This window comes from Apium graveolens, chromosome 3, assembly GCF_009905375.1.
Source record: "Apium graveolens cultivar Ventura chromosome 3, ASM990537v1, whole genome shotgun sequence".
Classification (NCBI taxonomy): domain Eukaryota; kingdom Viridiplantae; phylum Streptophyta; class Magnoliopsida; order Apiales; family Apiaceae; genus Apium; species Apium graveolens.
In genome coordinates this window covers 160,563,369-160,575,280 of record NC_133649.1, presented here as the reverse complement: position 1 = coordinate 160,575,280, position 11,912 = coordinate 160,563,369, and the positions used below count along the sequence as shown (strand labels likewise).

The window sequence follows — 11,912 nt, the reverse complement described above, 5'->3', positions numbered from 1 at the left end:
CCAAAATTTTGAGAAAAGTTGAATTTACAGCCAAAATTTTTGCAAAAAAGTAGAATTTACTGCTTCTGTTGCTTATGACGGTTTTTAATTTTCGTCGTAAGTTTTACAATCTTAACTTTTTCGTCACAAGTTTTTTGTCGTAAATATACACCTTACGACGAAAAGTATGAATCTTCGTAATTTTGAAATAACTTTATATAATTTTCCCTTATTTTTAAATGGCTGACATTAAAATTTATTAATAAAACATTATTCTTGCGACGAATTTGCATTCCGTCGTAAAAACACGCGACGATTTGACGTGTTCTGTCATAATGTGACGCGCCCAATTATTCCGTCGCAAGTTTTCCGCTGCAAATGACCATATTTCTTGTAGTGTACCGAACAAACTACTTTTAGTGCGCTTAACATTTAAAATTTTATTTAACAATTTCAAAAATAAACATAATGGATTGCATTAATTATTTAGTACAACAATAGATAAGATATTAATATTAATTGTGTTGCAGGGATGCTAACTGCAATCGCTCCCCTAACATGTAGTAGTCAGTAGTGGCTCGAGCAATAATAATTTATTATAGTTTAGGCCCGACGCACTAGAAGATCAAACAACGATCAGATCCATATGATCAGACTGCAGCTAGCTCAACATCCTTATTGGCCATCAAAAGAGCAGTTAAATAACCATCCAACTGATCAGTTAATGTTGTTTTGCCAGTAGTATTTTCATGATATCGATACGACTTGCAAACAAAGTAAATTATAGTTTGAATCACCAACGTTAAGATATTCAAGTAGATAAGTAATCCCAGGCACAAAAACCCTAAACCAACTCTTGGCAATATTCCCAGAGACTGTCCATCCACAACATATATTTCGAGCACCACTTGTATGAAAACAAGAAATAAGTTTAATTTGAACAAGATGAGCATTGTCATCCACCTCTTTCCTCTTGTAACCTCAAAGCTTCTTTTCATTGCTTGCATCCCATGCGCGTCTTCCAAAATCGATACCACACTAGAAATCTGCCAAACACTCATGAAGTATATGAACCCTATCTCAAGAGAGATTAGTAGAATGATAACAACAATTTTACTAGCATGATTTGCCAATCCCACATAATATCCCCATGCAAAAAGGCCTAGAGATGCGAAACAATAATACCACAACAAAGTAAGGAATGACCACCAAAACGTGACTTTCAGCCTCTTCCAAACTTTGGGGATAATAGTTCTGACTCTTCGAAAGGTAATATCATCTTCGCGGACGGTGTAGATGCAGGAGACAATGAAAACCACAACAAAAGTTGATGGAAAAGAGAAAGTGAGACAAAAAGTGCGGTATGCTATGTGGAAAAGCCAACAGGCTATTAATTCGGATGATGCGAGATCAAGGGACTTATTGTAATACGCTCGGCCTACTCGGTTGTACTCAGTATTGTATATCCAGTAGTTGTAGCCAACAATTCTTTCAAAGTAGATATAAGTGAATGCAATATGAGCTAACAAGAGGAGGGACAGAGGGAGAAATAAAACCAGTGTAATTTGAGTAAATATCTTTTTCCAAGAGATGATGATTTTAGAAGCTTCCGAGTAGATGCCATTGAAGCCAAGGAACTGCAAATTACCTTCTTTGACATCCATTTTAGTTTGCTGAAACTTCCTGATTTCTGGTTCAAGATTGTGTGTGAGTATATATTGATACCATTGGCATCGATTTTATCATCCAATGCTCGTAAAGAATGATAAGTTCCTGTCACAAGAATGCGGGTATTTCAATATTAAGCATGTTTCTTCTACCCTGTTCTTTTTGCACTTTTGTATCTTCATGATTATGCCGTATGCTCTTCAATTCACGAGGAAACAAAGAGCACCTTCGTGTTTTAGTAACATCAATCTTCTTAATTTTGTCCTGTTATGTAATTAACTTTAGCTAACTCATTACATAGATGTTTAACGAAAATACTCCTCCCGTACCATAGGTATCGATTTGAGCATGTATTTTATGGTACAATTGGAATTTATGGTTCATTTCAAATAATTCTGGACAAAATTAGACATGTTTTAGAAATAAATTGTTATACTTCCTCCTGTGCTGAATAATACTTTATATATAACTTACTTACATTTACTGCTTTATTTTTCATCTTCCTTTCATATATTAAATATTAATTGATCTGATACTTTTTTTATATTTCATACTAAATTACACATTTTTTTAATATCCTTATCCCCATATGTATGCTACTCTCTACTAGAGAGGGAGTAGTTCTCTTACTTATTGGCACACATTTACAAATAAAAATATATATATTTGCAGAGGGAGTTGTTTTACATGAAATAGTAACATTAGAGGCCGACGCAGATTCAACATATGAAGGGGATAAAAAAAATTATCAGTAAAGTATATAATTATATTGTCATAAATACTACATCAAAATAAAGATCTTTACTCTTTCAAATAACGAAAATCATCTATAATCAAATCTACAATCAAATCTACAATGATAATACGAGCAATTTCTCGATACAAAGTTAGACAATATATGAGATATTCATCATATATTTTGTTGAAAAACTTATTTTTAACTAAGCCATGACAAGAGAAAAGAAGTGTTGGTGAATAATTGTTTCTTTCTTAGTTCTACTTGTTTATTAGGTTTTATATGGGCCAAGTTTTATATATATTTATAAAGTCTAGCCAAATGGACTATAAACTCAAGTTGGAGGAAACATTTTATAAAATACATTCCATTTATATACATCACACTCAATACTACTACTAGCCTGCTGAAAAAATGGGGGACCAATGCCACCTTTAGTCTTACATTGGATCCGCCCCTCACTATGTTCCTGAATCTAGGATAGAAAGAAAAAATAAAAAATACCTAATTTTTCTTTTTCTTATAATATTTTCAAAAATAAGAAGAAAATTTTAGAAACAAAAATAAAAAATAATTCCTCTCAAATTTGCAGATTTATTTTCCTTTATTCCATAAAAATTGTTCGGGAATTAGTTGAAGAATTTAATTCTTTTACATAATATCTTTTTTCTGTCCAAAAAAAGTTTATGGAACACAATCCAAGTATATAGCAAATCTCATGAGAGGATAATGTTAAAATCATTAAGAACGTATGTAAATTTTAGATGATAGATAAGATCAAGCAACTTAGCATCGATCTTAATAGGCCATAAATTATCAAACCCAAATAAAGTGAAGCAAGAGCCCAGATAGAACACACCCCAGGCCCAAACCGGGGTGGCCCCTAGGCCACATGACACAAGACAAAAATGTCAACTATCTCATGTTATCAAAAAGGGAACAATTGCATCCCAGTCGTCCATATGTAAGGATCCCAAGACAACACTGGTGGAAGAAGGACATTCGGGCCCCACAGTCCATCCAAACCGTCCAATCACTCACCAACCAAGAATGAGCAGGGCTAGGATGAAGAGGTACAAACCCCTAAAACCCTAAATCTTGAGGCCTATAAAGTCCCCAAGAAAAGGGTTTTAGGGGTTGAAAAATATTTTACTGCTACACATCTATACACACACCACTATACATATTTTGAATAGCTCTGTCTTCCCTCTTCTTCTTCTTCTTCTTCTTCTTCAAGAAACCCCATTCTTATTCTCACACCGGAAAGGCCGCGGGGATACAGCCCCTCCTCCGATTCTGTTTTGCAGAGTCCCCTACATCACAGCTTCATCACCCATCATCCTCCACGTGGACGAGACTCGAGCTTGCGTGAGAGAAGAGAAGACCTGGGAAGAAATAGAGTTATCATTGGCGCTAGAAGGAGGGGTCGAACCTCCGGTGGTGCGGTGCCATTTCCAGTTACGTTATATAGTTTTAAAAATCAAGAAAAACCCCTCCCAAGTAAGGACAGTACCCTCACTTTCTTTACAACTCATTTTTCGTATCATTCATTCCAATACAGTCACACACCTTGTTGCACTTGTGCTACTTTTTCCTATACTCTATTCTGAAAAAATGGCCACAAGAAAGAGTAAAACGTCGTTTTCGGGAACTACTCAGCCCACCGTTGTCCCACCCAGGGACGACGAGATGGAGGAGATAGAAGAGGAGCCCTCCATAACTCGTGCTTCATCTCAACTCCAGCCCGGAGACCAGAGACTAACTATAGAGAAAATAGCCCACGAGTATGCAGAAACTTCTACAAACCCTTAGGGGAACATGACCACGGAGCAAATCCAAGTGGCTATGTACTTATGGAAGGAAAAGAATCACAAGACTCCTGAAACCTATCCCGGAGACTAGGAGGAACACTCCGGAGAGAGCCCAGGCCAGAGCCCGAATAAATACCACTCAACCGACCCCGAGCTGACATCTTAAGAAAGGTCAAAGAGAAACCCTTCTATTACCCTCCAAAGCCGTTACTAGCACCTCCCGAGAAAAGGGCGCGAGATAAACATTACGTATACCATGAGGATCATGGCCATACCATGGAAAACTGCTTCTCTTTTAAAATGTTTATTAAAGACCAGATCAAGAAGGGCAACATGAACCAATATCTGCAAAGGAGGCTTAGTGACAAAGATAAGTCCTCTAATAGCGGCAAGCACGTAGTGAACGTGATCTTCGGGGGAACCTCCTCTCCACCCTAGAGCCTAGACATGAAAAGTGAAGTCATGATGATCCAACCCTTTCAAGATGAACCCATATACTTCTCTAAAGCCGATCATGAGGGCCTAGATCCCGAACACAACCAAGCCCTAGTCGTGACTCTCGACATCACCGACAATGAGGTAAAAAGAATTTTGGTTGATAACGGCTCCTCAGCTAACATTATTTTTTAGCACACACTTAACAGGATGAAATTGGGACATCTCTGTTGCCTTGAAGACCCCTTCTACCGATTCAGAAATAATATGATCCCGATCCGCGGGGTAATATATCTCCCCATGGTCTTTGGCACTGCACCCCAACAAGTATCTCATGTCATGAAATTCTACATGATAAGTGCTACTTCCTCCCATAATATGATTTTGGGGAGGCCCGCCATCACCAAGCTCCGGGCCATCCCTTCAACAATTCACCTCAAGCTAAAATATCCCACCCCGGGAGGCATCGAAGAACTTAAAGGGGACCGCGACGTGTCTGGAAGATGCTATGGGCAGGCTCTAGTGATGGCAGAAACTGAACCGGAAACCAGGAAGAAGGCAATGGGCCTTACCCAAAGGCCAAAGCCACAAGAAACATCGTGAACATCTCAGCAAAAGGCCAAGGTGGGACGTCAACGTAATAGAGGATTCGGGGTATGGCATAACCAACGCTGATGCCCGGATATAGAAATTTGTGGAGATAAAGGAAAAAACCAAAGTGGAGCCTGCTGCACAGACTATAGAGATAGAGTTGTAGCCCGGGGACCCCACCCAGAAGCTGAAAATTGGAAAAGGCTTAGAGACATCCTTCCAACGAGAACTCATCCTGGTGCTAAAAGAATAGCGGACGTGTTCGCATGGACACTGGAAGATATGCCCGGGATAGACCAGTCTGTGGCGATGCACAGCCTGGATGTAGATCCCCGGAAGAGGCCGATCAAACAGAAGAGGAGAAACTTCACCCCGAAGCGGCAACTGGCTATAGACAAAGAAGTAGAAAAGTTGCTCAAGGCCGACATCATCTGCAAAATCAAGTACCCCGACTGGCTCGCCAATGTGGTTTTAGGTCAAGAAGCCGAATGGGAAATGGAGAATGTGTGTCGATTACACAAGCCTCAACGCTGCATGCCCAAAAGATTCTTATCCCCTCCCCAATATCGACCAGCTAATCGACTCGACTTCGGGTCACACTATACTCAGCTTTATGGACGCCTTCTCAGGGTATAACCAAGTCCGCATGAATCCTAAAGACATCGCTAAAACATCCTTCATTACCCATCGGGCAGTCTACGCTTTCATCATGATGCCCTTTGGGCTCATCAATGCTGGGGCCACAAAGCAAAGAAGAAATGCAAACATTTTTCAAGTTACGGAATTCAAAAGGCCTATCTAGACACAACCTCGGGGACTTGTACCCAACAACACCCCGGGGCTAGGGGGCCATAAATTAAAAAGGAAATGCAAAAAAAATTCTAAGAGTCAAGCAGGCCATAATACAAACTCCGGAAAAGTAGACTACTCCCCCATCCGGGAAAACGTGCATAAGGGAGTGGGAGGCAAATGATAGGCCATAAATAATTAAGCTCAAATAAAGTGAAACAAGAGCCCAGATAGAATACACCCCAGGCCCAAACCGAGGTGGCCCCTAGGCCACGTGGCACAAGACAAAAATGTCAATTGTCTCATATTACCAAAAATGGAACAATTGCATCCCAGCCGTCCATATGTAAGGATCCCAAGACAACACTGATGGAAGAAGGACATCCGGCCCCCACAGTCCATCCAAACCGTCCAATCACTCACCAACCAAGAATTATCAAGGGCTAGGATGAAGAGGTACAAACCCCTAAAATCCTAAATCTTGAGGCCTATAAAAAGGCCCCAAGAAAAAAGTTTTAGGGGTTGAAAAACATTTGACTGCTACACATCTATACACACACCACTATACATATTTTGAATAGCTCCTTCTTCCATCTTCTTCTTCTACTTCAAGAAACCCCATTCTTATTCTCACACCGGAGAGGCCGCGGGGATACAGCGCCCCCCCCCCCCCCGGTTCTGGTTTACAGAGTCCCCTACATCACAGCTTCATCACCCATCATCCGCCACGTGGAAGAGACTCAAGCTTGCATGAGAGAGGAGAAGACCTGGGAAGAAATAGAGTTATCATTGGTTCTAGAAGGAGGGGTCGAACCTCTAGTGGTGTGGTTCCGTTTCCAGTTATGTTATACAGTTTTAAAAATCAAGAAAACCCCCTCCCAAGTAAGGACAGTACCCTCACTCTCTTTACAACTCATTTTTCGTATCTTTCGTTACAATACAGTCACACACCTTGTTGCACTTGTGCTACTTTTTCCTATACTCTATTCTGAAAAAATGGCCACAAGAAAGAGTAAAACCTCGGTTTCGGGAACTATTCAGCCCACCGTTGTCCCACCCAGGGACGGCGAGATGGAGGAGATAGAAGAGGAGCCCCCTATAACTCGAGTTTCATCTCAACTCCAGCCTGGAGACAAGAGACTAACTATAGAGAAAGCGGCCCACAAGTATGCAGAAACTTCTACAAACCCTTAGGGGAACATGACCCCGGAGCATATCCAAGTGGCTATGGACCTATAGAAGGAAAAGAATCACAAGACTTCTGAAACCCGTCCCGAAAACCAGGAGGAACACTCCAGAGAGACCCCAAGCCAGAGCCCGAATAGACACCACTCAACCGACCCCGGGCTGACATCTTAAGAGAGGTCAAAGGGAAACCCTTCTATTACCCTCCAAAGTCGTTACTAGCACCTCCCAAGAACAGGGCGTGAGATAAACATTGCGGATACCATGAGGATCATGGCCATACCACGGAAAACTGTTTCTCTTTCAAAATGTTTATTGAAAACCAGATCAAGAAGGGTAATATGAACCAGTACCTGCAAAGGAGGCTTAGTGACAAAGATAAGTTCTCTAATAGCGGTAATCACGTGGTCAACGTGATCTTCTGGGGAACCTCCTCTCCACCCCGGAGTCCAAACATGGACAGTGAAGTCATGATGATCCAGCCCTTTGAAGATGAACCCATATACTTCTCTGAAGCCGATTATGAGGGCCTAGATCCCGAACACAACCAAGCCCTAGTCATGACTCTCGGCATCGCCGACAATGAGGTAAAAACAATTTTGGTTGATAACGGCTCCTCGGCTAACATTGTTTTTGAGCACACACTTAACAGGATGCAATTGGGACACCTCCGTATGGACACATGCCTTGAAGACCCCCTCTACGGATTAGGAAATAATATGATCCCGATCTGCGGGGTAATATATTTCCCCATGGTCTTTGACACTGCACCCCAGCAAGTTTCTTATGTCATGAAATTCTACGTGATAAGTGCTACTTCCTCCAACAACATGATTTTGGGGAGGCCCGCCATCACCAAGCTCCGGCCATCCTTTCAACAATTCACCTGAAGCTAAAATTTCCCACCCTGGGAGGCATCGGAGAACTTAAAGGGGATCGGGACGTGTCTGGAAGATGCTATGCGCAGGCTCTAGTGATGGCAAAAACCGAACCTGAAAACAGGAAGAAGGCAATGGCCTTACCGAAAGGCCAAAGCCGCAAAAAACATCGTGAACATCTCAACAAAAGGCCAAGGGTGGACGTCAACGTAATAGAGGATTCGGGGTACGGCATAACCAACGCTGATGCCCGGATATAGAAATTTGTGGAGATAAAGGAAAAAGCCAAAGTGGAGCCCGTTGCACAGACTATAGAGATAGAGTTGGAGCCCGGGGACCCCCCCGGAAGCTGAAGATTGGAAAAGGCTTAGAGACATCCTTCCAACAAGAACTCATCCTGCTGCTAAAAGAATACGCGGACGTGTTCGCATGGACACCAGAAGACATGCCCGGGATAGACCAGTCTGTGGCGATGCACAGCCTGGATGTAGATCTGCAGAAGAGGCCGATCAAACAGAAGAGGAGAAACTTCGCCCCGGAGCGGCAACTGGGTATAGACGAAGAAGTAGAAAAGTTGCTCAAGGCCGACATCATCTGCGAAATCAAGTACCCTGACTGGCTCGCCAATGTAGTTTTAGTCAAGAAGCCGAATGGGAAATGGAGAATGTGTGTCGATTATACAAGCCTCAACGCTACATGCCCAAAAGATTCTTATACCCTCCCCAATATGGACCAGCTAATCGACGCGACTTCGGGTCACACAATACTCAACTTTATGGACGCCTTCTCAGGGTATAACCAAGTCCGCATGAATCCTGAAGACATCACTAAAACATCCTTTATTACCCATCGGGCAGTCTACGCTTTCATCATGATGCCCTTCGGGCTCATCAATGCTGGGGCCACAAAGCAAAGAAGAAATGCAAACATTTTTCAAGTTACGGAATTCAAAAAGCCTATCCAGACACAAACCCGGGGACTTGTACCCAACAACACCCCGGGCTAAGGGGCCACAAATCAAAGAGGAAATGCAAAAAATTTGCAAGTTACAGAATTCAAAAGGCCTATACAGACACAACCCCGGGGACTTGTAGCCAACAACACCCCGGGGCTAGGGGGCCACAAATCAAAAAGGAAATGCAAAATTTTTTCTAAGAGTCACGCAGACAATAATGCAAACTCCGGAAAAGAAGACTACTCCCCCATCCGGAAAAACCCGCATAAGAGAGTGGGAGGCAAATGATAGGTCATAAATAATTAAACCCAAATAAAGTGAAGCAAGAGCCCAGATAGAAAACACCCCAGGCCCAAACCGGGGTGGCCCCTTGGTCACGTGACACAAGACAAAAATGTCAACTGTCTTTTGTTACCAAAAATGGAACAATTGCATCTCAGTTGTCCATATGTAAAGATCCCAAGACAACACTGGTGGAAGAAGGACATCTGGGCCCCGTAGTCTATCCAAACCGTCCAATCACTCACCAACCAAGAATGATCAACAGTTACGATGAAGAGGTACAAACCCCTAAAACCCTAAATATTGAGGCCTATAAAAGGCCTCAAGAAAAGGGTTTTAGGGGTTGAAAAACATTTGACTGCTACACATTTATACAAACACCACTATACATATTTTGAATAACTCCTTCTTCCCTCTTCTTCTTCTTCTTCTTCTTCTTCAAGAAACCTCATTCTTATTCTCACAGTGGAGAGGCTGCGGGGATACGGCCCCCCTAGCGGTTCTGTTTTGCAGAGTCCTCTGCATCACAGCTTCATCACCCATCATCCGCCACGTAGACGAGACTCAAGTTTGCGTGAGAGAGGAGAAGACCTTAAGCCAATTAGTCAAAATCAAAGTCATTGCATGCTTAATTACTGAAAGAATAGAGTTCGAAACCTTATAACAGTTGCCAATTAAGGGTCCAAGATTACTCATCGGGGTCTCAAAAGTTTTCAATTGAAGTACATGTTCAACCTCTGTTTTTTCATCAACGAAAACAAACTTCACATATTTTTTCGCTCCGTAGGTATTTTGAATGCGATTAATACAAATATCATGTGATCAACACATGAATTTCATACTCAAACACACACTTAAATTTAAAAATGATTCCGGACAATAACAACTTAAGCTTAAGATCGCGGATCCAGCATTTATTAAACAAACAAGTCGCTTAAACCTTTTCAAGTTGAACTTCATATGGTTCGGATAACAAACGCTCATATTCTCCAAGACGCTTTGACAATGCAGGCTTATCAATTGTTTCATTGTGATGCGACTTGCAAACGAAGTAGATTATTGTTTGAAGAACCAGAGCGTAGAGAACCACTGGCACAAGTAAAGCTAAGCATGACAATCCAACAGCAACCCTCTTCCACATCTCCCAAACGAACCCATACACCACGAAAACGTAAAACACAAACTGGATACTTCCGAAAACAACATTCAGCTTGAAAAATATAGCCAAAACCACCCAAAACTTGCCTTTAATCAAGTTCCTACTTTTGTTCATCGCCTTAATTCCGTAAGACTCTTCTAAGACGGTCACAACACTAGCTAGCTGCCACACGATAGTGAGATATACGAAACCTGTGATGTATATGATTAAGAGTACGAAAAATAAGAAGGTGGAACTCTTGTTATCGACAGTTAAGGAAAGAATCATGGTTGCAACCGCGATAACAGTGTATATGAAATTTAGTACGAATATGACAATGAACGTGACCATTAGGCGTTTCCATACTTGTGGCACAACGCCCATGACTTTCTTGAATGAGATTTCGCGGTTGGCGTAAATGCAAGCTATAGAGTAAACCACAGCAGAAGTGGAGAGGAGGGAAAGTATACAAAGGAAAGTGAAGTATGCAAGCTTGAACAGAATGTACACTACCCAGTCAGTGGACGTGTTCGTGTTATCACGATATCGATGGTATCGAATTCTGGAGAAAAGGTTTTTGGAGATCTCCATTTGAGCTAGAAAAATGAAGCAGAGTGGAAGGATGAAAGCAAGGGTTATCTGATTAAAGACTTTTCGCCGGGGAGCCATGATATTGTGTCCTTCTCTGTAAATGCCAAACACTCCAAGATATTTCATATCTTCCTGTGCTCTCTCCATTTTTTAGATTTGCAGAAATATGAGACAGAAATAGGAGATAAGAGATATTTTTATACAGGCTCCAGAGTGGAGGCTAGATTCACTTATAAAATTATATGGGCTAGCAGTTAATGAAAGATATAAAGCATATCAAAACGAATAAACTTACGAACTTAAACCACCGAATTAACTAGTCCAAATGTATCAAATTCTTTTGAATTCGCTGGCAGCTGTACGGCGGATATCATACTGTAGGGAATACTTGTACATAGAAATTGGATCCATACACTAAGAATTCTTGATATACTCATTAGCAAACAACATTACATAAATGTGTTCCCCGCATTTATATGTCACGTATGGTATCTAATGGCTGAATTTTTTGTCAGTCGTAAGCTATGCTCACTAAATTATTTTAACTTTTAGTTCAGGTTATGTATTATTTTCGAGCTGGGGAAGAAACAATTTTTTCAAATTAACAATGATTGATTATTTCCGTATTTCTTTTAGGTACATTATTTATTTTTTTACTCAGAAAAATTAGATGGAAGCCGTGACAAAAGTTGCGCTCCCACCCATTTTATATATAAAAACTCAACCTATAAAACAGAAAAATACCACTCTTAGCATCATTAGAGAATACCGAAAAAGCATTAATAAAAATTATTTAGTTCCAGTTAGGGACGAAGAAAGTAATTTACAACATGCATAGGACACGTGAACTTTGGTCATATATTACGAAAACAGG

General features: G+C 41.1%; 2 protein-coding genes across 2 annotated transcripts; both read right to left on the bottom strand.

The window, feature by feature from the left end:
* Positions 1-629: 629 nt before the first annotated feature.
* On the bottom strand, positions 630-1,643 carry LOC141714686 (uncharacterized). The gene has a single exon (XM_074518190.1). The coding sequence runs from the start codon at positions 1,641-1,643 to the stop codon at positions 630-632; it is 1,014 nt and encodes a 337-aa protein (XP_074374291.1).
* An 8,600-nt stretch (positions 1,644-10,243) lies between these two features.
* Positions 10,244-11,185, bottom strand: LOC141714685 (uncharacterized). The gene has a single exon (XM_074518189.1). The coding sequence runs from the start codon at positions 11,183-11,185 to the stop codon at positions 10,244-10,246; it is 942 nt and encodes a 313-aa protein (XP_074374290.1).
* Positions 11,186-11,912: the final 727 nt, after the last annotated feature.